This window comes from Mixophyes fleayi, chromosome 5 (assembly GCF_038048845.1).
Source record: "Mixophyes fleayi isolate aMixFle1 chromosome 5, aMixFle1.hap1, whole genome shotgun sequence".
Taxonomy (NCBI): Eukaryota; Metazoa; Chordata; class Amphibia; order Anura; family Limnodynastidae; genus Mixophyes; species Mixophyes fleayi.
Window position 1 is genome coordinate 63,854,543 of NC_134406.1, and position 27,815 is coordinate 63,882,357.

At 37.8% G+C, this 27,815-nt stretch overlaps 1 protein-coding gene across 1 annotated transcript in view; it reads right to left on the reverse strand.

The window, feature by feature from the left end:
* TBC1D5 (TBC1 domain family member 5) overlaps nucleotides 1-27,815 on the reverse strand; it is a 317,866-nt gene that overhangs the window by 212,574 nt on the left and 77,477 nt on the right. Inside the window, exon 3 of the mRNA XM_075212315.1 lies at nucleotides 27,347-27,413. Coding sequence (XP_075068416.1) covers nucleotides 27,347-27,413 — 67 coding nt within the window. The remainder of the gene's footprint in view (nucleotides 1-27,346; nucleotides 27,414-27,815) is intronic.

The following is a 27,815-nucleotide window of genomic DNA, read 5'->3' on the forward strand; positions in this document are numbered from 1 at the left end:
TGGCCTTATCTGTGTGGAGTTTGTATGTTCTCCCCGTGTTTGCGTGGGTTTCCTCCGGGTGCTCCGGTTTCCTCCCACACGCCAAAAACATACTGGTAGGTTAATTGGCTGCTATCAAAATTGACCCTAGTCTGTCTGTGTGTGTGTGTGTGTTAGGGAATTTAGACTGTAAGCTCCAATGGGGCAGGGACTAATGTGAGTGAGTTCTCTGTACAGCGCTATATAAATAAATGATGATGATGTATTGTGTGATGACAGATATTCAAGCTGCCAATACCTTCCTGAAGTCACACTCTGGTCTTGAAGAATAGAAGACTCATTTCTGTACTCAGGGGAAAAATCTATGCAATATGTATATCGGCAGAAGATTCCATAAGGGTGATGTTTTAAGTGTCTCATACATGATGTGATTCTAATTGGCCAAATTTGTGCTGGTGGACACAAATTGAACAGCAACCCTCATCAATATCCTGACTGTCCGGAAATTCGGTTGTCTGATGTCAACAATCCGCTAGTTTGTGCAGTCACCGGTCGATCAAATTAATTGTCCCCATATGATCCAGGCAACCGGCGTAAGCACAAAGAGAATCAATCAATGAGTCCAGTTTGGTCAACCATGTGGATGGGTAAATTAGCCAAAAAACAACCACATTTTGATCAGACCAGAACACAGGGATATGCCCATGTGTAGACAGATAAAAAGGGGCTGTTCACTTTGGGTATTTCATTCACAATCAATTTTGTCCCCCACACATAACAAATAGGGTGGCATGTTGTCAAATGCAGACTTGTTACTTTCCATGTTCATTTCAAAATGTCCATTGAACCTCTATAGAGCTCTATTTAAGCGCTATGCACAGACTAAGTCCTCAGCACCATCCAATTACTTATAATTAGGGGCTGGATTGATTATTAAGGGATTGTCCACTTTTTTGCTCATGTTGTGTCATTTAATGTCCTATTCTATATCTGTACTAAAATACATCTGATTATACCTAAACAGCAATTTCTCAAGTTCTCTATTTTAAAATAGAACAGGATACAGTTCAAGAATAGTGTTAGTAACAATATTTTCATTTTATATTGTGAATGTATAGTTTGGTGTTTTTACATTTGTGTATGTGGTCAATTCTGAAACATCTGTAACTTGATATTCTGGTCGTCGTCTTCCAACATGCTCCAGTTGGTTCTTATCATTAAAGGATATTATTTACTTTCCACCTACATCTATACAATTCCGAATCTTTATCAAGCAACATTTGTTCACATTTCAATAACAGAGTGGGTATTTAATTTCTCTTATTAGAATGAACGACAAATGAGTCATCATCCTCACTCTGTGCTCTTGATATCACAAAGGAGTACATTTCCTAGTCATTTACCAGGCCGACAATTTAAACAACATTCAACAAACTGTAGCAGAAACACAGTGCTTAAAAATAAATACATGAATAAAAAGGCCATGTATTTTGTTAATTCTGTTATACAAATTGAATTAGGTTGGTACTTTTTCGCTAAACTACAACTCCCAGCATGCTCAGCCACTTGCAAACTTTGTGGGATTGCAAATGAAAAAACTGGAAGGGTGGAACAAATGTGGTTGCAGGGGCTGGTCAACCTTCATCATCATTTCATCATCATTTATTTATATAGCGCCACTAATTCCGCAGCGCTGTACAGAGAACTCATTCACATCAGTCCCTGCCCCATTGGAGCTTACAGTCTAAATTCCCTACTATAGACACGCACTCACACACAGACAGACAGACAGAGAGAGAGACTAGGGTCAATTTTTTTTTTTTTTATTTTTTTTTTTTTTTATTGCAGCCAATTAACCTACCAGTATGTTTTTGGAGTGTGGGAGGAAACCGGAGCACCCGGAGGAAACCCACGCAAACACAGGGAGAACATACAAACTCCACACAGATATGGCCATGGTCGGGAATTGAACTCATGACCCCAGTGCTGTGAGGCAGACATGCTAACCACTACGCCTCTGTGCTGCCCACACAAGGCTTCCATTTGCACTAATGACAGTTGCACATTGCTGAAGCATACCATGATCATTCTACCATGGCTGTCAATAACACCATAACTATTTCATAGGCTTCCTGGCCAAGCCATCTGTTAAGGCAGCATTAAAATTAAACAGAGTGTACTAAAGATATGAGCGTTGGGAAATCTTGTCACCTGGATTTTTCCTGGCTCAAGGGATATGCATACAGGGAAGGCCTTTATCAGATATCTTGACATTTAGGGGTTGGAAACATTTGTCAGAATTTACCTTTAACCCTATTTGTCATGCAGATTTTAAAAATGTAATCACTGATCAGCATGTGTAAAAGTACATTACAATGTAAAGTTAGTAACATGCTGTTCTTTAAAAACAATCTGCTATAAAACATTGCCCCTCCCTTTATGTTTTGTACTTTCTGCTGTAATGCTATAGATATTATTTAGATTGGCTGTTAGTGGTGGCTGCAGATTCTGTGACATCACTTGGTGCTGAATTTTACTGCCTTTCTCTGCCCATTATACAGAGCTATATTACTGTTTACCAAGTACTGCATAATAAATACACTAGTGGCAAAGAAACACTTATCCTGTTTTCTTTCATTTTTAAAGTACCAGTTGTCTCTCATGTTTCCTTTTCACTTTACCCAATATGATCCCTTAATTTTCCTAAAATGGAGCACATAATTAGGGATCATTTAGACAGCTTCAAAACCCAGAGTTTGTTTAGTTTCTCAATCTTTAACCCCTCCTTAAGCAGCAGCCGGCAATGTTGGGCTACAAGGACCTCACTTTATCTTAGATTATATTTTTGATATTTATGTCTAAAACAAGAACCTAATCACCTACCTTTCTTTTACAGAAATCTTTTGGCTTTTATTTACTACTTTGTGCGGAAAGCTTTCTAACACCAAGCAAGTGCAGCATCTTTCTCCTCTAGGTTCCAGGGGGAGAGAATGCTGAAAGACCATAGCCCTTCACAGATCTCCTTTCCTTCGTCTTAATCTATCGTCTACATTTGGCCATCTTTCAATAACAAAATTTTGGTTAAATTGTTTACTTCTATTGCTGGCCCCTTCCACTGGAGGCAGATTAAATATTCTAGGGGCCTAGGCCACTAATCAAGCCATGGCCCCCCTCTTCACACACACTTCTTGTGCCTGATCATCCAATAAAACAATCATAATTTTGTAAATTGGTCACTGTGGAATCTTTTTATTTTATTAAACTCGCACATGATAACAAGTCACATCGTACATGCAATGGTATAAAGAACAATACGTGTAATAAAATACATTATGGAAGGGAAGAAGACATTAATCCCTAGAACACATTAGACTCGCAGCTCAATGCATCATCTATCGCAGGTCTAACACTAAAAATGTTGGGCTCGACCAAAATTATAGGAGGTGTCAAACAAAAATAGGAGGATCTGCAGCCACCATCCGCAAATCATACCAAGCTGTGTGTCTCACACACTCCCATATCTTGGACTTGAAAGCAGTAGGAAGTGTATTAATGTAGCTTTCCAACATATCGAAAAACTTCTCAAACTGACGATCCTTATCAATTAACGTCTCCAACCAGTCCATTCGAAATATGAAATTAAATTTTTCCTTGAATAGGGATATATAAGGGGTTGTGTGATATAACCAGAGGTGTAATATGGATTTACGTGCAGCTGCACTTATGGCCAACAATAAGCTTCTCCCACCTTTGGATATTCTTTGTATAGCTAGGAGGACTCCCAGTATAGCCCATTCTGGTGTGGAGGGGACTCAATTTAACAAAGTTTCCTCTGCATATATCTTTATCTGAAGCCAGAATGGACTAACTAGAGGGCAGCCCCATAGGGAGTGCATCAGGTGACTGGCATCTAATACAGTTACTGGATTGTAAAAGGCCCATCCGGGAACGTCTCTGGGGGTCAGATATGTGTTATGGTATATGTTTAGAAACATTTCGGTATACATAATAGCAGAAATAAGTTTACATGACCTGTACAGAGCATCTAATAACATTTTGACATAAGATTTGGAAAATATCCAAACCACTGAGAAATACCTGTTTGGGTCGTAGAGTAGTCAAGTACATCTCTAAACATATTATAATGGATAGTTATTGCTTGATGTTTGGGAGGGGGACATAGTATCTAAGGGGTAACCGCAATCTGCCTCTGAGAATACACGAAGAACCCCACTAATATAATGTTGTGCCTGGAGAAACGCTATTGGGTACGCTCGCATGTATATGATGCCTCTGAAAATGTCATAAGTCTTCTTTATCGTTTATTAACTAGATGTAAATAGTGGAAATCCCCACAACTCTCCAAATTGTAAATAGATAAACTGTCCGCCTTTCTAAAAGTCTGGGTTATGAAGCAATGATAGATGCAAGGATTTTTTGGCATTTGGACCCCGTTTATGATGAAGAATGTAGCACATTTTCCATGTAGTCCACAGAAGTGGATTATCTCTACCATCATGTGGGAGTTCTTAATCATGTAGGTGCAAAACGACTTTTAGATCTACTGTGGGGTTAAACTGACTTTACAAATGGGTGCTAGCATATACACTCTGAACATACAGCCAATCTCATAAGAAGCGGAGAACAGCCGCTTGGTTGTATGAGACAACATTCAGAAAATTAATACCTCCGTTAGCTCTATATTGTTATAATTTTCGTAAGCATATTCTAGGTCTACCCTCTTTTCAAATAAATTAACAATCTAAATAATTTAAGTGTGTCAAATCTCTTTTGTTAACAACAATGGCAAACACTGAATAAGATAAAATAGTTTGGCGAAAGAGACCATCTTAACTAAGTTTGCCCTATCACTATATGACAAAGGAAGACAGCTTCACCCCTTCTGCTCTACATTCTTGAATGACTTAGAAAAGTTGATATGATAAAGGCGCGATGGGATTTAGATTCTCAAATAAGTAAACTGGTAGCTTGCCCATTTGATTCCACTAGCTATACCCCAAGAAGAGCAGCCCACCCTAGCTCTGAGATACAAAGCTGTGGACTTGTCCATATATACCATAAAGCCGAACACTTAATCGAATTCCGAAATTATCTCCAGGATTGTCATCAATGTACACTGTGGGTTGGCAATATACAGAAGTAAGGTATCCATGAATGGCGAAATTTTAACATGCTTGGTCTCTAAAATAATACCCTGAAAGGTATTCCAATGTTTTAGTATACGCAGAAGTGGGTCTAAGGCTATGTTAAAAAATAAAGGCCAAAAGCAGGCAACCTTGGCTAATGCCCCTTTCCATGATAATTTCCGTACTCTTGGATCCATTTAACAAAATTGCTGTCGTGGGATTAGTGTAGAAATATTCTATCATTTGGACAAAGACTGAGTGAAAGTCCCTAGCTTTTAGTACTGCATACAAATGGGGCCAAAATATTGCATCAAAAGCTTCATTAAACTTAACATATTGGGAGTATCTATGTTTTGAGATGCTGAGGTAACTGCCGCCAGAGCTGTCCAAGTGAAATTGATGATCTGTTAATAACATAGGGAGAATCGACTGCAATCGATTAACTAATATGTTGGCTAATAGTTTGAAGTCACAGTTTAACAATGTAATTGGGCGGTAAGACGTGACCAGAAGAGGGTCTCTTCCAGCTTTAGGGATAACGGTGGTATAAGCAGCATTAAATGATGGGAAGGATGGTCTCTCAGAGTGTATGGTTTGGAAAAGCTCCAACAAGGTAGCACCAATATTATGTTGCAGAAGTTTATAATACTCTGACGACAAACCATCCGGTCCCGGGGCTTTATGAGATTTTAGTCCCTTTATCTTGGCATTCATAACCTCCATAGTAATTGGCCCACTCAAGATGCTTTTTTGTTCAGGTGTGATTTTGGGCAGATAGACCTCATTTAAAATACGGGTTTGTAGAGATTCATCAATGGGAAGATCTTTGTACAGGGTGATATAATATTGTTGGAAACGTTGTAAAATATCTTTAGATTTATTATGAACTGCATTAGTTATGGGATCTCTAATTGCTACCATGTGCCGAGTTCAATGTCTTGGGTGTGACATCAAAGCTAACAGCCTCCCTGTCTTGTTGCCCCAGTGATAATATATATGTCTAGTGTATTCTAGGTTATGTCTCGCTTGGGAGAGATGGATATTTTCCAAAAGGGCTCTAGCTTGAATTTATCGCTTTCTGGTAGAGTGGTCGCATATTCTGCAAATGCCTCCAACATCGCAGATTGTAAGGATTCATAATTAGACATAGCCTCCCTCTCTGTGGAAAATGTTTAAGTTTAAATTTTCAATAGAACAAACAGTAAGTCCCTCACCGCAGCAAGTCTTATATCCATAGTAGACTCATAGTATTTACAATAAGTTCACACGTACATGTACATCCATTCAAGATGATTCTTTGATCTGCAGCACATAGGTAGGTCTACTAAGAATATTTATTTAAGCTCCTTACTCTTTTTATTTTAATAAAACTGAGGAACGGTTACATAAAATGTACTGACTTTATATTATCAAGAAATAACTAAGTACATTACAATTTTCTTCAACCTAGACTAGATTTTTACTGAAACATTTGTGTCGAACATAAGAATCTTTGATGAGCAAAGGGCACAGCTCAACAAGAAAAGCTATGGGTTACACTGATTTCCAGCATCCAATGACTGTTTATTAAGCAAAGAATATTTAAGCTGAAGAATTGCTAAGTGTACACCAAGCCTGAGCTTTAATGTAATCTAAGTCAGTTTGGAGCTATTAAGTTGTCTCTAAATACTTGAAGTATAATGCCCTTTAATACCAATCTTAAGCTGATAAATGGGGGGCGGGGGGTGGAACAATTTAGAAACAGAATGGAGTGATTATTGAGATAATTTGGAAGAATGTCATGAGTGGGAAAACGATTATAACCTCAACCAAAATGTATAGGCTGGTACACATGGGCATTGAAAAACAACATTAGTTAAAAGACAAAGCCTTAAACTTTGTTCTCACTTTAACAGATTATTAGAAGCACCTTAATTACCATATCTTTAAGTTTCCCTGCAGCATATTGTAGTATGTCCTTACGTATTTTTGGATATATCAGCATTAAAGCATGTTAAATGGACAAAAAGCTGCAAATACTTTTAAGTGGCTGAACCAAAAGTTCTATGAAAATCAGTCTCCCTTTTGGCTTGTAGATTTTGTCAATGACGTACATGTAATGCTGTTGCATCTATTACAAACCCATCTTACCTATACTGCCTAGAAAATCACAGAAGAATTACATCTTTTTATAGTAAGCTTTACAATTTAGAGTCACAGAAGAATATTGACGATTTCATCACACGCTGTTACCTCCCTAAACTGACTTTGAGGAAGAAACACTGTTAACCATTCACTCAATTAAATCTGCATCCGCTACTGCCCTAATGGCTTCCCTGTCCTTTATTATAAAAAAAATAGCAGCATTCTCCCTTTGAGACTTACAGACCTATTTAACTGATTTGAGGAAGAAACGTCTTTCGGTTCAGCCACCACAACAGCCACAATATCGGTGATCCATAACGTAGGTAAAGGACCCCATCTCCTGTGGAAGTCACCAGCTGATTTCACTCCTGAATGTTGGTTTACAGGTCTTTGCTAAAATACTAGCTAATAGGCTTAATGTATGGCTTCCCTGGCCATCAAGTTCTAGACTACACCAGGAGAGCAAAGTACATAGTTCATCAAATTGAGACAACAAAGACTCTAACATTATTAATGGGCTTAGACACAGAAAATAATTTTGATTTCATTGGTTGGCTCTTTTTGATACAGGTTCTTCACTCATTTGGCCTGGAGGGGGAATTTTATCAATGAGTTTGGCTCTTCACTGGAATCAGCATCTGTACTAGTGAATGGCGCTCTCTCTATGTCCCCTTTGGAATCTTCAATGTCACTCGCTAAGGTTGTCCCCTCTCACCTCTCAATTTTCCCTTATAATGGAACATCTGACAAAATACTTGTATAACAGACAGTTAGAAAGGGCAGCGGGAACATAAAATAGCCTTTATCGCTGAAGACATTTTGTTAATTACATATCCAAATATCTTCAGAGAACTCCACCAATTCAGAAACCTTTCTAATTTAATTAACTCTGACAACACTGAAATGTCTTTCTACCTCTAAAAAACTGTGTGAAATTAATTTCCAGGTAAAAGGCGGCCAAATAAATGCAAATATTTGGATATCTGAAACCTTCAGATCAGATCTTTTACTGTGGAATAAATTATTTATTTTTTTGGATTGTTCGCATTAAATCAGTTACGATACATATTCTGCCAAAACTTACATATTTATTGCAAGCGCTACCCATAAACTTCCCCTCCAAGGTGTTGCCCTCCAACCTATGGTTTCATCGTTCATTTGGTCAAATAAAAAAATAGAATTAAATTACTCCTTCAACGCTCAGTACTAGCTGGTGGCTTCAGAGTCCCAAATTTTAAGAAATAATTCCATGGGGTACAACTAGCACAGTGTATACAATGGTACTTTTCATCAACATCAATTATTATGTGGCTGCCCTATTTCTGCTGGCCTCCACAAGCTTACTACCACCCAGTAATAAGCCTCTCTCTTTCAAACTGTTTACACTCTAAAGTCCTAGCTTCTTCTACATCTCCCCTTATAACGTATTGGCACAATCTGTTTTTTATCCCGGGATTCACTATGAAAGAATTCCCATTCTGGGTTAAGGTCAACATTAGATTTCTCAAAGACCAAAACAGGAACACTTAAATGATTCGCAAACCTCCAAGAGAACTATAATTTTCCCTCATGAGCTTTTCATCAGTGACTAATACAATGAAATCTGCGCTCCTAATTTAGTGGATTCTTTGCCGCTCTATAACTATTTCGGATATCTAATTTTCAAATTAAAGCGCACTGAAATCCTTTCTAACTAATATCCTTATCAGGTATAGAACTATTTAAATCATATAAACATGTATATATTTATTAACAGACCTGTATTATTCCCTCTATTTTTAAATAATTAAAAGTGTTTAGAAACCTAACTGCTTTTATAAGTGTAACCCCCTGTCACTGTGTGTGTGGTCCTGGGCTGCATGCGAAGGTAAAGCACCACCTCATTTGCACTCTTCTTTTGCCCTGGCCTGCTCTTGGGTGTGGGCATGTGACCAAAGGGTGCCCACACATGTGGTGTTTACAGCAATGTCTGTTAAGTATGGACACAGGAGTTGTTGCGTGATGCTGCAGTACAATGGTTTCTGCAGTAAGTTGGGCGTCAGACCATCTCTTTATAGAAAAATAGAAAGCCTTTGTTTACCCTCCATCACATTCTTAAAGGATTGTAATAATAAGTCAAATATATACAGCTCCCTTTCCCCTCCTGCACTGACCCCTCGTGGCAGCAGACCCACTCCAGTGGCGCATGCAGGGGGGGTTCTTGGTCTCCATAAACCCCCCCTCCGCTAACTAAGTGCCCACCATAGCTGCACTGTCCTATACAGCAGCCGCGGCACTGTCAAAGAAGCGTCCGCGGCGGTGCTGTATGTATTGTATACAGCACCGCCACGGACGCTTCTTTGACAGCGCCGCGGCTGCTGTATAGGACAGCGCTGCCGTGTGGTATTTTGTTGGGTTTTTATTTGGGTCAGGGGGGTAACCCTCCCCCCGACAATCCTGCGTGCGCCCCTGCACTCCCCAGATTGCAAGGAACCACCTCCCCACCGTCCCGGCTGTCCATCTCTCACACATCTGCTGCGCTCATACCAGTCTTATGCTGCTATGCACCACTCTAGTTGTGCCTCCTCTAGGTCTGAGTGCCGGAGGTTACACATTCAGTCACCAGGAGGTGTGAATAACAACGTCAGAGGGGCATTATATAAGTTAAGAGATAAATGTTAAAAGAAAAAAAACAGGATCTTGTGAAATAACACTTCACAAACAAAACAAGTTATGTAGCTCTTTTGGGGATATATAGGCATCAAAATATGACAGACAGGTTTTTCACTAGAATAAGGAACAATGCTCACTTTAATGTTTTCTTACTCTAACTTGTATCAAGCGACATTTGGCTATCCTCACGGCGGTGGAACTCAAAGGGACCGTATTCTGTTAGTTTCAATTCCAAATGTGCACAGAAATGTCTGTATCGTCTATCCAGACGGACTTTCACAAGGATTATGGTTATGACGGAGGCAGCCCTGTTTCAATAAATTTTGTTATTATACTGTGTTAAAAATCAGCAAAATTATTTTAGAAATATATTAGAATAGTAGAGGGGCCAAATCAATACAACACTTATTATTTCAAGATGTGGGCACAATTTATAGTGCATTTATAGTGCCCCTTAATTATTAAATAATGATTGCCCTCATAATTAATAAGTGTATTGTGCCTTTTCTTATGTTCTGAATGGCCAGATGGCTTTTACAGTATGCCGTTTGAGCTATCTAGCCTCACACAACCACCTCTTATTTTCTGGACGTTTGTCAAACCGCAGTTTGATCAATTTCACAGTTGTATTCTTACCATATACAAAAACAAGGACAGTGAAGTCTAATGTTAAGATTTGAAAAACAGTGTTTTATGAAGGGTACGGCCTTTTGTAAATCTAGTGGTTCGAAAACCCCAGAAAAAATGGCAGTTTCATTAAACCGCACATTAGTTAATGACCCCTTTACGCCATCTAATAATCGAACACTCATTTCAGAGACCACATTTAATACACTGACAAATCTCAAATTAAAGGTTCAATTACTAGCAAAATGAAGTGTAGACGGGCACAGATTTCCACAATGTTATAAAGCTGAAACTGCTCATATGTTTTTAATATTCTGCTTTTGGTAAGCTTCAAAACCAGTGGAGTTCTACATCCTCCATATTGTACACCCATTAATACATATAGCCCAGTGTATAATAAAGTGGTGCCTCAGTTTACAATGCCTAGAAATATAGCACTTTATATAGCAATATAAACAATTTATTTAATTAGGTGTAACGTCTAAGAAAAGCAGTTTTATAAAAGTGATGTGAACAGAAACAGCTGCTTTTATCTGAAGCCTATAATGACTCTACTGAAGAAAATTCTTGTATTAAGTCAGAGGACAGTATAGTTTTAAATGTAGCATTAAACTTTAATCTCTAGCAAATTGCAATTGCCCTTCAGGAATTCAGCTCCTTTATGAGCCAAAATAAAATGTCAACTTCAATGGCTTTCTTTACAATAATAGTAGACAAGCCATTACGATGTATTTAGGAAAATAACATGCAAAACGGAAAGTTAAAAAATAACTCACCTTGATTTTTATTTGATAGGTCAACGTTATTTCATCTAATAAGATAATTAAAAACATGCAAGCAGCTGGTACAGCGGCTAAACAGATTAATGTAATAGTCTGTAGTCATATGTGCTGGCAAGGGGCTCCCCTTTTTGGCGATGAGAAGGTCAGCTGCCCTTGAGAAGAAGTGAAAGTCAGTCTCCGCTCTTCTCAGTAGTCTTTTATGTCTAAGACACTGTTCTGTGACCAGCAAAGAAAGGATTAATTATTTAATTAGAAATTGGTTTACACCCAAGATGTAAAAGTTACTGTAGTACATTTTTTGTTGTTTTTTTATTTTACATAAAGATATAGAACAGGGGTGGGCAACAGGCCTTCACCATCAGCCCCCAGCCGGCTGATCTTAGTTTCTGCAGAGAATGAGGCAGAATAGGGGCAGCTAACTTCTGCATGTGAACTCCTCTGCAACGTGTAGGAAGGTCACGCAGCGCAGCACCTTTGAAGACTGGAGGGCTGCATAAGTGACCGGACATCGATTTCAAGTTGCCCATCAGAGATATAGAGGAAATATGAAAGTTGTATTAGTTGTTAAATTACTTGTTTTGTTTAATTGACTGCGCACTGACAGAAATGACTGCTCTGACTAGTAGAGCAACTAGCATACTAAGCAGCCCCATTATTTTAACAATATCTTTGCTTGCCAGAGCACCGTCTCTATATGCCTCTTCCTCTATTCCCTGTGCTATTGGAGCCATTAGCATGCAAGCTCTGTTAGACTAGGTACACACTAAAGTGTTTTCAGTCTATTATCAGGTCAATCGGACTATAAACGATTGATTGTCCCAATATCACAGTAGTGTATACCCTGGAATGATGAACAATTATCATTCCAAAGCACATTAAATTGTTGGTCGATATTTTCAAACGGACTTGAAAATGTTGTTCGGCAATGGAACGATAGTGTTCCAATTCTGCAGTGTGTATGCACTCACAATCAAGATCTCCATAGAGTTTAGAGTCATGGTCGTTTCAGCCGCAGGTTATGACAGATATGAAGGTAAATCTTATAAAACGTGTATAGTGTGTACACATGAATCGGCATGCTGTTGTTGGCAAAATCATTGTAGATAATAAATTGGTCAGAAATTTCTGTAGTGTGTACCTAGCCTTACTAGACATAAAGGTGAAGGATAAACATTTACTTTGCATAACTTGTTTCCCTACCCCAGTGACAAGACTTCTTTAAAACATTCCCACCTAACCCACCCATTTTTAAACTTATGATATTATTATGCATAAGAGATATAACCACATTGCACTGCTACCAACCCATGGGGGAAGAATGGCATTACTCTGGTAAGAGACAAAATAAAACAAAAACAATAAATGACCACAATACCTTGGAATTTCATGACAATTTGGTCAAATAACATGGTAATCCTGTGACTTTTTCCATAATGGACACCAGCTACAACTACATAGAATGTGGGAGGTTTATATAATTCAGTGCCAGAGTAAGAGTAGTGGAAGAGAGAGCCTAAGCTGCGGCGTGTAAGGGTATAGTAAAGTGGTACGAAGTAGTTTTTGGAATTCTAGGGTTTACATCTCTGGAGACTGTAGCCACTGTACCATTGGCTCTGTAATATACACCTCAAAAACACTCATTTGCAGTCATACTACTTTTCTCTTATCAAGCATAAAAAATTATGTAATTATTAGTATTATTATTACTACATGAAAATGTTGGTTACAGAGTATCAGTTTACATAGCTGCTTCAAAAACACTTCCTTTAACTCTAAAATATCATTGTAAATATTTGTACACTAGCTATTAAGGATTAAGAATACCTGCCCTCTATGATCAGGCCTCCACAAATCCCAGGCACCAGAGAATCAAGGACATTCCACTGGAGCTAGTGGTATACAGTACGCCATATCGCCACTTCTCCTACTGCTTTCAGCTTTCATTGCAAAACTATCAAATTTCATTAAATTTAATGTTCCATACGCAAATTCGACCACTGACTGAAGAGTAATCATTTTTGACATCAGTATCTTTATAAAAGTGGCTCCTGGCACCTAAGAACTATCACAGTCACATTCTACAGAGGTGGGGTTTTGGCTTCTCTGATTTAGACTACAATATGACCTTGAAAGGGACACTGTCAAGTCGGTATAGAGGAGACAGGGAAAATCAAAACATGTGAACTTTATTGCCAGAGGAGCCTGAATTACACAGCAACAGGTGCAAAGCATCAGTAACACAACAAGTAGATACATCAGATGATGACATAAGTCTGGATGTTCAGGCCTAGCTAACAGCAATAGGCCTGCAGAGGTTTTGCAGAACTTCAAAACATTTTAGGACATAAGCCCAGTCAGTTATGTGAGGAAAAGGTGGAGCTATCAGACTTCATGAGGACCTTTTTTCATATCTGTCAGATCACAACCCTGCCACATGCCTCCCATGTGGCTGGGTTAACAGAAATCTGTTAAAGGAGCAGCTAAAATGTAGTAAAATGAGGTATAAACCTCCTATGATAGTCCACTAAGCCAAGGAATGAATGTACCCTTATTTTTGTGGGACAGAGACATCATTGAGAGCTTAGATTTCATTAGTCAGAGGGTTTAAGCAACCATTTCCTACAATATATCCTTGATATTTTCTTTTAAATTTGCCAAAGGTACATTTCTTCAAATTGGCTGTAAGATGGCACAATTGACCATAAGTACCAGCAGCAGACTAATCATATCAGTTTTCCAGCTTTTAATGTAAATTACTATATCATCCAGGAATGCTGCTGAATTGAAATGGCCCCAATGGTATGGTGAACGCAGTATTACAATTTGCCACCTTGGCCATCTCAATCTGCCAATACCCTTTTCATAAGATCCAGGGTGGAAGTATACTTGGTGGATCATAGACAGGAGAGGAGATCATCCACACGAGGCAAAAGATAGATATCAAATTTAGAGACACTATTTACTCTATGTTTACTCATGCCGAAACAGGTGGTTTATGTTGGGCACAAGGACAATAGGGTTACTCAACTCATTTGTGGGCTCTTCACTAACATAACTTTTACATTTCTTGGACTGTTTACCCAGTCCAGTTTCCCTTCGGGGAGTCTATAAGGATGTTGGCGTACCACGACCCCTAGGGATGTAAGTCCATGTCTGTTCTCTCTGAAGTGTCAGAATACGTCTGGAAACACCTTAACCAAAACAACATGGTCTAGCAACATGGGATCCGGACACTTGGTTTCCAATAACCTGAGAGACTAGCTCAACGTTACCCACAAGTGTTTGTACAAATGGAGAATCTTACTCTATCCAAGCCTTAAAGAAATGAATGTGTTTAAATAGCAACCTGTTTCATTCAGACTTTGCCAGCTATAGTGTTCACAAGCTAGCATCCATGTGGTCCTTTTCTGTGGAGTTTTCAATCCTGACTGATTTCTGGTATCTGACTCTTGCTTGTGAGTCCAACTATCCTGTTTGCTCTCTGGACCCTGATTATCCGGTTTGCTGCCTAGACCAAACCTTAGCCTGTGACCCTGATTACCCTGTTTGTGCCAGGACTGGATTTTGCCTACTGCACGTGTATCTGTCTCTACAGATTTTGCACCACATTACTCTGCACATCTTGTGGATAGAAGTTGCTATTCCACTGACCTGTCATTTGATCAAAAAGATCACTCCTGCTGTACCTGGACATTACTTTAATGTTGCTACTACTTTTCCTACTGCTCCTACTTTGTTAGGTTCTATCAGTACTTTTGCTGCTCCACACAGTTACAGCAGTACTGGCTAAACACTGGAATTACAACTTGTACTTTACTTTGTGGATCCCAATTCTACTCAGTACTCTATGCTTACAATAGGTGTTCTGGTTGAATTTGGGTACTGCATCCTATCCTATTGGTGCGTCATCCATCCCAACTGTTGTTGTACTTGGAGTGGCACAATAGGATCAGTCTATTATCTTGCTCATATCCTGTTGCACCAACCTACACCTGTTAAATTATCACTTTTTGAGATTAAGTCCTTGGGACAGTCAAGTGCTGGCTAGAATATCTATTTCTATGGGAACACTGGTTGTTCTTGGTGAAGCTCTAGTTGATACCGGTTCTGATAACTTAACAAGTAGGGCAGTTTGTAACAATGCTCCATTTTTAACTGCTGGAGCTCTGTCTTAAACAACATAAGCAGTTATATGGGTGTTTCCATGTTGGCACTCTCTAAACCAGGACCTGCCTCTATTTTCCTTTATTAGCGTCAATCAATAATGAGGATATAGGGAAAATTAAATCATATTAACTTTGCCAGAGTAGCAGGAGTCAAACATCAACCAGTGCCAAGCAATCAGGAACACAGCAACTAGTTAAACATCAGATGATTACAGGAATCTGGATGCCAGCACTAGTCCTGGCTGGCAGAGGTTATGCAGAGCTTCAACACAGACACAGACCAATTTAGACTGGGCTGTTATGTCATACAGAGAACATGAGCCTGGCCACTAGATTTAAGTATGGAGCTTTCAGACTCTGAGGATTTAACCCTTTCCTCACTTATGGCAGATATCATCCCTGCCATAAGTCCTTTATAAAATCATGGAAACACTGCCACTATAACAGATCCAGTGACATCAGCACTAATAATGCAATATCACTATTATGCGCTGTGACGCTCTAACATTAATTTGCTTCCTGGCAGAGACAGTTGCTTTACAGGTGTGTCGAGGAGAACTAAGTTTCATTGATAGAGAACCTTTAAAAAACAGAGATGGAAGTTTTAGCTATATTTTCCATAATCAAGGTCCAATTGTCAGACTCCAAGATCTCCCCATACCCTCTTCCCACCTCAGTTCGTAAAGATTATTGTCGGGCGGCCATATTGTACCAGCAATTGGTAAAATGGTGAGACTAAGACTCTGGAGGTAGCTCTACATGAACAAAAACCTTCTAATGGGGAGGGTTGACTTGTGGTTTACATTGTCACCTTTAAATTGAAAAGGTAAGTGAGCCAGATACTGGAAAAAGGACTTGGAGTGAGATGAAAGCGTTCTTGCATTTTGCTGAACTTGGAGAAATTGTCTGAGAAAAAAATGAATCTTATGGTGGAAAAGCTGGGTTGTCCAAAAGTGAAGTCATTTTGATTAGGTTGTAAATGAGTTTGTATGTACTCACACAATGGTCTCATCCCAGCGCTGTGAGGCAGATATGCTAACCACTCAGCCACCATACTGCCAACCCAACTTAGCACTGACTGAGTAAGATGGGCTGATAGATAATATTTTTGCATATTCAGCAGACCTAGCCCACTCAGGAGCTGATGGCATCTACTAGAGTTGAAAAATTCACAGAAAAAGCTGGTTATATGATCTAGTCAGAATGCCCAGGTATTTTATCTTGTGGGGTTACCACTGAAAGTTGTAGCTAACTTTGAAAGGTTGAAATTCATGTGAGGTTCAACACAAGTTCTTCTGTATAATCTGTGTTTATTTTAACGTTGGATAGGTCCCCTTATTTGCAAAGCTCTTTGTGGTGAGAGGGCAGTAAAACTAGTAGGTTCGTTAAAGTAAGAAACATGTCATTTGCGTATAAGGAGAGTTTGTACTCTTGGGGGCCAACTCTGACACTAGTGATATCTAGAATATTGTGGATCCATGCTACCAAGGGCTCCCTCATCAGTGAAAAGAGTAGGAGTGATAAGAGGCAGCCATGCCGGGTGCAATTTTTAATTGAAAACGGGGTAAAAGTGCTGGCATTTGCAGGTAAAACCACAGTCAGATTGTAATAGAAGGCAGCAACCCTTCAGAGAAAATAAAGCCTATTTCAAGTAAGGTGAGTTGCATGAAGGGCCATGCAACCTCGCCAAAGAGCTTTCCTGTACCAAGAGCCACCACCAGAGTAGGTGTCATTTTTTTATTTGCAGTGTATATCAGCCCCACAGCCCTCCTGTTGTTGTCAGCAGCTTCGTTGCCAGGTATTAAACCTACTTGGTTGGATGGACTAAAGTAGAGATGGCCAAGACAAGCCTATTTGCCAGGATCCTGGCAAACAATTTTATATCAAAGTTGGGGAGAGATATGGGCCTGTAACTAGCGCATACAGGGATAACTTGCCCATCTTTAGGGATAACATCATTATTGGCTCTGGTCATGTCTATCTCAAATGTTCCTCCTTAAAGAATGGTGTTAAAAAGTTCCAGAAGCAGAGGAGATAGAACCACCGAAAAAAATTGTAGTAGGCTGCTGTGAAACAATCTGGACCAGAAACTATGGCTTTCATAAGCGATTTAATCATTTCATAAATCTCTTCCACCACAATCTACCTGTTGAGTATGGATGAATGGTTTTTAGTAAATTTGAGGAAATTACACAAGCATACATAGTTTTTTATTTCTTTTTCAAACATGTTGGCTGGGGGTAGCCTCAACATGCTGTAGATTGTATAGGAAGGAATCGTATCTCTGAAATTGGTATGCAATCTTCTTGTTGGTCATGTAATAGCTGATTCGATGTACTCTTAGCATCTGCCTTATCACCCATCTCCAGAAATCTTTGCTGGAGTCACTGCAACATTTTAGCAGCTTTGCAAGCAAGAAGCGTGCTGAGCTGGCCTGGACATAGAGCAGCTTGAGGTATATTTTCCATTTGGGATATCGTTGATGATGAGTACATTTAAGCGTGTCTTAAGCCTGGTGATTTACTTTTGGAACAACCTCCTCTGAGTTGCTGCAATGCTTTTGAGGAGACCTCTAATGATAGTTTGAGAAGCTTGGGATTAGTTTAAAAATCCAATACGTTCAATTGTTTAGTGGACATAGCAATGTAATGTGCTCTCACACCATTTTATAGCTTACATGCTACATTCACTGGCCTACAGCTATCAATTAATATTTTCTTAGTTACTTATTTTAGTTGCTATTAAACTCAGAAAAAGTCTGTGGAAGATGTAACTTTAGCCAGAAACTATAATGTTAGTGACATTTGGACATAGATTCTAACATGACAAAGCTTACCTGTATGTAGCATTTTGGTAGATGATATACAACATACACCTTTTTGTTTAAAGGTGGGCTTTGTCTAAGACCAGAAAAACATATTGTGCTCATCCCCCTGTCTGTCTGTATGTACCCAATAAGCAGGCCACTCCCCAATACATTTTATATAAACTTGTTAACCACCAGTAGATTTATTTTAAGATCCCAATATTTAAATAAGAGGAGGGGCATTAATTCAATCCACAGTACACATTCATTGGCTCTATGCTCCTACTAATGAAGAAATTAACATTGTCCCATCAATTTGAGAAAATCCCAGATTAGATTTTAAAAACAATGTTTAGTACTCTTTTGAATAACACTTTGATCTCTCTTTTTTTGAGTTCCCTTGTGGGGATTGTAAATCTCTAACAATCATTATATAAAAAGGCTTTTTAGGGAGGCATTCATGAGGAATGTTCAGTAATGACTCTATATATAAAAGTGATGTCTAAATGTCTGTAACTTGTGTTATACTAAGACATTTTCAAAGAGGTGACTTATTAATGTCATGATTAAAAACATTGCAATCAGAAGAAATAGAAAAATAAACTCTGAAGCTTGATTTGGGATTTCATACAGATCTTGAAAGAGCACAACCTGGAATACCTTAAAGGTGAAATGCCAGTTGTTAAATTGTCAAAGAACAATGTCTGAGTTCAACTAAAACTAGTAAGATTTCTGCACTTCTTGACTTATACTTTGGGTCTTCCACTTGCATGTGACTTTAACTGACTTGAAAGTGTCCTCCTGCATCTTTTATTAATTATTTTCCTTCTGTATGTTTAGTCAGGCAATTATATAATCCTGCAGAGTTTTAATTTGTGTATCCCTGGGATAAGATAGCTCTGGAAGGAGTTTTCTGTTGCATCTCAGGATAATGAAAGTTACTCTCTGATGATAGAAATACATGACTGAAAACACAGATAGATAAAGCACTCTTATGTAAAAGATGGCAGGAGGGCATAAATAAGCCAATAAATTAAAGTTGCCTGAAGGATGAACATCCCCTTTTCACTAATATATCATCTGTTGGAGAATTACAATATATCATAGAAGTATTTCAGAACTTTCAATTTCTTCTGCATAACACAGCATTCACATGGTAGTGAGGGAACAGGAAAATATAGCATTAGTTTATTTCAACCTGATGGAGAATTTAAGAAAAGACCTCCTGACATTGTCATAGAACAAATCTGGAGAATTTCCATGCACCTTTGGGTGCTAACTGCCATCTAATAGGAAGCCAGTATAAGAGCTTATGCAGTGTAAGAAATTCTCACTGTAGAGCATTTCTTCATATTTTAAATAGTATTGTTCATTTAAAGGGGGTTGATTTCGGCACCTGCGCTCACCTATGCTAGCATTTTTAAAACATTAAATAAGAATTTATATGCAAGACAGGAATAGTTAGGGTTACCTTTCATTTCTCTCACAACAGCGCAGTAACAGGAGCCGCCTTTCATGTTATACTATAGTGCTCTCTTACATTTATAATGTAAGCTCTCTAATGAGCAGGGTCTTCTATACCCTTTGTTTTCATGTCTACATTTATCATGTCTGCCTCATATGTCCCAGTTTTTTGTATGTCCTGTTTTCCATACTGTACAGCGCCTTACAAATCTATGATAATAATAATAATAGGCCTCATACATGGAATGTGGACAAAGAGTTTGAAAAAAATGTTTGAAGGTGACAAATAAGAATAAAATAGCAATTGAGAAGTCCTAAAGATACTCAATGGCAATAATACTTGTGTTGGGATGCGCTCCATTTGTGTCCGTTTTTCTGAATACATCTTGTTCAGTCACAAGTTGTAATTCACACCTTAAAATTCCATAGGAGCATGTGACATTGAAGTGGTGTTTGTGGGGAGGGGGATGAGAGCGCCCCTTATGTAGTATGATCATGCCCCCTTCTCATGCACTCTGTCCCGAATCACAAGTCCTAAATGTTGGAAGGTTAAGCCAGTAACAAATTATTGCATTCACATTTTAGTTGCACTCACTAAAGCAAATGCAACTCCAGTTGGTATGAGGCTTTTGTTTTCAAACAATGACATCAATAAACAACCAATGAACACATAATTTTAGAAATACAATCTTTTTTATTTTCATCATTTAAAAAAGAATAATAAAAAAAAAAAAAAAAGAAGTGTTTAGTTTCATACATACACTACAGTTTTGATCTGGCAGATTTACAGAGCTTGAACAACGTAGCACGGTTGGAGAAGAGTTAGACTTTAATTCAACGAACACAATACGCACATTTAAATTTGCTTCTTTTGGAGCTATTTTGAATGGAGGACAATTTCTATCAAAGACGATCAAAATTATAAACTTACTTTCCATACATTTAAAGTCATTTGATGGATTGTCACCCACACCCTCATTAATTCTTTAACAATTCAATAAAAATGATCAATGACTGAATGATCTGATTGTAAGGTGTGTGTGTGTGTGTGTATGTGGCCGCTGGCCAGTTTTACTACCAACATTTCATGTACAGTATTTTTTAGGACATTAGGGTGTAAATGTATCAAGCTGAGAGTTTTCCAGCGGATTTGAAAGGTGGAGATGTTGTCTATAGCAACCAATCAGATTCTATCTATCATTTTGTAGAATGTAGTAGATAAATGATAGCTAGAATCCGGAAAACTCTCAGCTTGATACATTTGCCCCCAAGAATGCATCTACACATATAAAAATAAAAGATGGAGACGATTTCCTAAAATAATAAAAAATCTTGAAAATATGACTAAAATCCATAGAATGTTAGCATTGGAACACTGCTGTAATAACCATAAAATCCTTTAAAAATCATGGATTGCAGGAATGGCAACACAATAATAAAATGTTTAAGCACTGCAGTACTATAAGCTTCCTCCACATAAACTAATTGCAAAAACAATATATAATAGGAAACTACATAATTTGACATAAGAGACTAACTCTTAATATAAAAAAAAAGTTGGCTGATAAGAACAATTTATTTGTCATTAATTTTTCAATGTTTGAACTAAAAAAAAAGATTTATAACTTCAATTTAGTCCAGTACTGTGTTAACTATTTAAAATGTAGCTATAAGAGCCCCTTGTGGGAAATAAAAATATGCTTTTAATATATAGCTAGTCAATGAATTACACACTAACGTTAGGAGAAAGGAGGAAACAGAGCACAACAGACACTGATTAAGACTACCTTGGGTGGCATTGCCTGCACCTGCTGTTTACTTGGTTGATAATTGAGTGTCACATTCATACTCCAACTCAGCCCATCCTCAAGCCATGTACATAGATACCAGTGTTACAGAGTTGTGATTAATATGCCTAGGAAGCCCAAACCATACTGATGTCATAATATGATGCTCTGTGGCCACATGATGCCCTGTGCCAATATTGCTGTGCTATAAGAAACTTAATGTTGGTGGTTGGAAAGCTGTAGTTACTACACTTCCTCACCAGTATCACCTTGGATTGGATACAGTCTTCGCTCTCAGAAGACCATGGAACTCAGCTGGATGGGAGCCCTAAGCTTAGACACATAAAATCGGGGGTAATTCATACTGTCCTGATTTCTGTGGGACAGTTCTGATTCAGGAGAAGTTGGAAGGTATGTCCCTAGTTGCATGCACCATTGGGAGCTACCTCTAGTGGGCGTAGCAATTCAAGGGAATTTTAGGGGAAGACAAAAGAAGGGTGTTTGAGCTGCCTAGTGCATCAAAGAGACAGGACACCCCTGAATACATCATGAGCGCACCCTTTTGCAGCGCTGCACTAAATTTGTCCTGATCTCCTAAAGTTCAAATGTTGGAAGTTATGTAGATTATTCTGTGTGGCGGCAACTCATGTCACCCACAGTGGTTACTCCATTCCACAGATAGGGTGACTTTGAGCTCTCATCCACATTACAACCCAGGGAAATAACCCCAACTGGCATACAATTACTCTACTACAGAAACAAGGAAATGAAATGATTACATTTGCTTCAATTATATCACATTTGGATGGCCATTTTCCACCAAAGACGATCAAAATTATCATCTATTTAATGTACATTTAAATTCATTTGATCGAATGTCACCCACACCCTGGTTAATTCTTTAACAATTCAATAAAAACTATCAATGACCAATGATTCAATGATTGAATGATCTGATTGTAAGTTGCGTGTGCCCAGCTCTACTACCAGACAGATCTTTGCTGTGTTAAAAAATAATTCAATAAATTTACTAAAAGCATAAGGCTGAAATACCTAAGGAAAAAAAGTCCCAGCAAACTGATGCCTACCAGAGCACATTGGTGCTTGTAGAATTAGTCATTTAATTTAAATACTCTCCACTTTAGTGTACTTCTAATTCCAAAGGGATTTTTTTGTTCTTCTTTTCCTGGTAAGCCCAAAAATAGATTGGGCTAGCAATGAACTTCATTGTATCTATGTGGTCCATTAATATTTATATTATATGCAACTCAAACTATACATATAACTGCGCCATTTTTGCAATATACATTTTATGTGCAAGACTTGGATGTAATGCTTCCAATTTTAAATTCACCTCATGGTCTCTAAGTAAACATCAAATGGATATAGACATTCTCAATGACTCTACCAGTGATTGACATGCATCTGTAGAAGCCTATAGCATTTATAGTATAAGAATGGTTTGAATGGCATTCAAATGGTGTTGGCAAAGTAAGTACATGTAACTGCAAAACTGCTTGCCTGTGATTGGTGATTTTATTGTGTACATTTCACATTAGTTGGACACGATCTTTATTTAACGATTTACAATTTACTCCTTGTAAAAACAACCACAAGAAGTTATTTCTATTCGTTTACACACATTGGGGGACATTTTTGAAAAACAATTTTGGTTAGCAAAACAATTGCATTACCCATAGTAATGAACCAGACAGTGTCATTTAAAAAAATCAAAGCAACTGCCTTGTTGCTGTGGGTTACAACACATTTTTAGCACAGGGTCATGTGCACCATTTTTAATACATTCCCCCCACTGTGTACTCACAAGGACTGAACTAAGGTCTGCGAATAGGACTATCTCTGTAGTTTCTTTTACCTATTTACTAGTATATGGAAATGTATAAACACTCCTAAAAATGCTGGAAAATCCCCTTTAGTATTTTCACTGCCACCAATAAAAAAAATATTATTAATTGCACACATAGAATTATGATTATCATGCTAATTTAAAACATCACTAATATAGACATATAGGGGCATATTCAATTAGGTTCTGTGATTGCGGTAAAGTGCGTAGTACGCATTACCGAAAGTGTACCATACCGCAATAACTCGGATTTTCCTTTGCAACCCTATGGGGTGTCAAGGAAAATCAGCGTTATTGCGGTTACATATCATATAGGAATTTGCATCAAGAAGAGTTAAATCCTTTTTTTTTTTTTTCTTTTAAAATTAAGCATGATATTGGGTATTAAAGAATGCATCCCCAAGCTTTTATTTTCAAGTTTTCACATACACCAGGGCGTTTCTTTATATAAACACGTGAGATTATTTTTTTTCACATGCACGGAGCAATATGTCAAGAGTTGATTAAGTCATTTAACACATAATGTACAGTGCACCAAATAAGCTTTTCTCTAGAGCAAAACATACAAATATATACTACCGCATATTAAAAACTAGTTCACAATGTTCTTTGCCTAAAAACAATATACAATCTGATTTATTGAAAAGACTATAGAATACATAATGACAGCAATACATTCAATGACTTGGAAAAGAGGTTTTTTTCCCATGTTTGAATTAATTAATGATGCTAATAAAACTCATAATTAACATCTGCTCAATGTGTTTGTGTGTGAAATTCCACCTTTAAAAATTCTGAGTGGCATACATAAAATATACTGCTTAGATCAAAGTAAATGTGAAGAGCATAAAAAGTGGATGTAGGAATAGATATGATGAGATAAATTGCACAATGGAGGTAGCATTGATATGGTTCAAAATGCAAAAACAATGTAATAACATATATGACACCAAAGAGCAATGTAACAATGTGTAATAGATGTATTACTTGCTGGTAAAATGTTCTGTGTGTGAAATGCCAGTCACTACCCGTCACGCAAGCATTGGAAGTCCTTGGAATTATTTTTCATTGATAATCTGACAAGCAGTTTCTTAAGCTGGGTACACACTACACAGTTTTCATCCAATAATCAGCTCAAACAGCCGACATACGACCGCTCGTTCAAAAGTCGGGTCAGTGTGTGCAGTGACACGATGGTCGAAAGTCTGCTCAAATGGATGATTATCGCCTCATTTGGGTGGTCGTACCGTTTAATATTTTCGTTCCAATCTCGTTTCCGATGTGTAGTGTGTATAAACTTCCGACCGATCCACAACAGAGAGTATGAAATTACAGTCATTGCTCACGACAACATGGCTGTAAAAAGTCGCTAAAGGGACGTCCGCTCTTCCCTTTATCGTCCTAAACAAGGCTAGTGTGTATGCAGTCCATGGACCGAGCGATCGGAACATCGATCGCATGTAAAATCGCTCGGCATAAAAAGTTGGTCGAAATTTCTGTAGTGTGTACCCAGCTTTACAGGCAGTATTTTACCATCATTCTATTATGTAAAAACTAACATTTCTCAAAATGAAGGAGCAATAGTAACATGAAGAAATGAGGACTCCCTAGTTTGATAATTAGATCCTATCTAATAAATACCACAGTAGATTTAAAATATATAATACAATTTATTTGTACAACCATTAATACAATTAATACTTCTCTGAGGAAACCACATATCAAAAGTGGAGAAGTGAGTTGAAAAGAAGACTAACCAAACAAATCTCTGAGGAAACTACACATCAACAGTGGAGAAACGCGTCAAGAGAACTCCTTTGAACCGTGATCACAGGACAGACTTAATTATAACCCTACTGATCGGATCGACTGACTTAAAGAGAGATCATAATCTCAGTTTGATGTCACCATCAATATTGCACATTCCCCCTTTTTACGAAGCCTGGAGTGGTGTTCGATCGATATAACGGAGAAATTAAATTGCAGAAGAGTGATTCGGTATGTAGCTCTAGCAGGCAGAGCTAAAAGCCGCTTGCAGGACTTCATGAGTCAGATGTACTGAGTATGATCTGTATCTCCAGGTTGTTATACTGATGGCTGTATCATATGAATGATTGTGACTGAAAAAGGAATTGTGATCCACATAATAGTGTGGTGTATATCATACAACGAATGTGTGAAATTTAATAGATACAATCGTGTCTTGTACTGTGGGATATTCCAGCGATCTCTTATTATCAAAAAATCCGGATTATGCAATGAATTATTGTCTATAACACCTTTTATTTTCTTTTTCCCTATATGTGCACTATAGGTAATTTCATCAAAATTTAAGACCTAAAGTAGTACGGATTAATGGTTTGGTAGAGTATGTTTTGATATTTTATTTTATTTTCAATTCTTTGCTTTATATATTTATTAATGGTTGTACAAATATAAATTTCATTATATATTTTAAATTCATGGTGTTATTTATCAGATAGGATATATTTGTGCTTGTATTTGTTTTCCTCAATTATAATTGAAGTTGATGCACAACAACTTATATTTATTAGCAGCAATTTTTTCCTAACTAAGTATATTAATTGTTATTTGAATAGGTTTTGTTTCTATACTATACAAGGTATAGACTGCTATAGTCTGCGCCAGATTTTTCTGCCCATTTGGGTTTAGAATTGTAGAAATCAAGTTTAGTAATTAGACTTCACCCACAATTGTACAGAATCAGTGTATCACTGTGTTATCTTTACTGTCAGTAAATTTCTCCACAATTTTATTGACTGTTGTCAACAATAACCACAAAACGTGACATCATTTACTGCTCAGCGGGCTGGATTTACATTTAACTGCAGGGGGTAAATGTATCAATATGCGGGTTCTTCAACACCCGCGTGTTCAGCCTCTTCCGCGATTAAATTTCAAGCGGCGCTGCATTGTAAAGGGAAGTTAACCCTTTACAATGCAGCGCCGCTTGAAATTTAATCGCGGAAGAGGCTGAACACGCGGGTGTTGAAGAACCCGCATATTGATACATTTATCCCTAGGTGTTTGGTGCCCTAAGCTGCCCACTATTCACAACTCACAATTTATAACTAAAATATTCTGTAGCTTTTATGGTCCTGTTACACAGCAGATTATAGGGGTATTAACCAATATTTTAATAGGGTTAGCGCTGGCACTATCCCTGTTATCTGTGGTATAAAGTTCCAGTGATAGACTCTGCTATGTCTTTACATGGGTAGCCTTTCTTATCAAGTGAATTACCACTACAATATCTGTTCTGTTACAGCTATCTCAGTATGGCCTTAACAGAAAGAACAGCCTGAAAAAAAATCTATTAATACAATAAATATTTTTTCTGACTGGAACATTTTAAAATGTAATACGGTAAAGATGACAACATTTGGCATAAATGGATAACTTTGTATTGCCAGAAATAAGGGATGTAGATTGCTCCTCATGATGTTGTATATGGCGGGTGCCCAGTCACTTCCAATGACTTTTATATATATTAAAAGTAGTTTGTCCTTTTTCTTTGAACATTTTCCCTAAACCACTAAACAGTGGATATGGAAGCTATGTTCAACAGACTAGTGATGGGTCTTCAGAATGATAAATAGCCTTTATAGCTCTGGCTATTTTTCACTGTGAGATAAAAGCCACCTGTCACTCTTTGACTAACTAAGCAATACTGAATTTGACCTTCTTGCTCAGCATAGTCCACTCTCGACCAATCAAATTTGGTTGGACGATGCAATCGTTTTGGGTCTGAACCGATCAAATCCCCACAAGTGCAGCCAGCATGAGTCAGCACCATCTCAAACGCCCTGATGTGATCACTACATGTTTGCCTTATTCATAGTTAAGCATCAACAGGTCCTTATGAACAGCGTAATGCATATCCATACAAATAATATACATTTGGAAAACAACTATAAGGAGTACCTGTATGATATAAAAATCTGTTCTGAACTGGAGACTGGATTAGATTTTTTTTCATCCACAAACAATCCTGTAAAGATAAAAAAAAAATCAGAATAAATAAAACAATTGCACATGTTTCAGTTTTTGTTCATAAGCACCAAAATGTAAAAAAAAAAATGTGTACTCAAATGTCGCATAATTTTTTTCAGATCTGCAGGTCCCTCCTAAATATGAGATGAAATGTATTTTGTTTTTAAAGACGAGTGATGAAAATTACATTAAAAGAAGGGATTCTGAAGTGACAGATAGGAAGGGCAAAAAATTATCAGTAGAACGAGACACTTAAAGTAAAAACACTTTGCTCATTAATATATCAAAGGCTGTGTCTCATCATACCTCCCAACATTTAGTTATGACCTTACGGGACAAAGTGCGCACACAGGTTGCCAAAGAGGGGGTGGTCATTCCATGTTGGTGGCGGCATCACTAG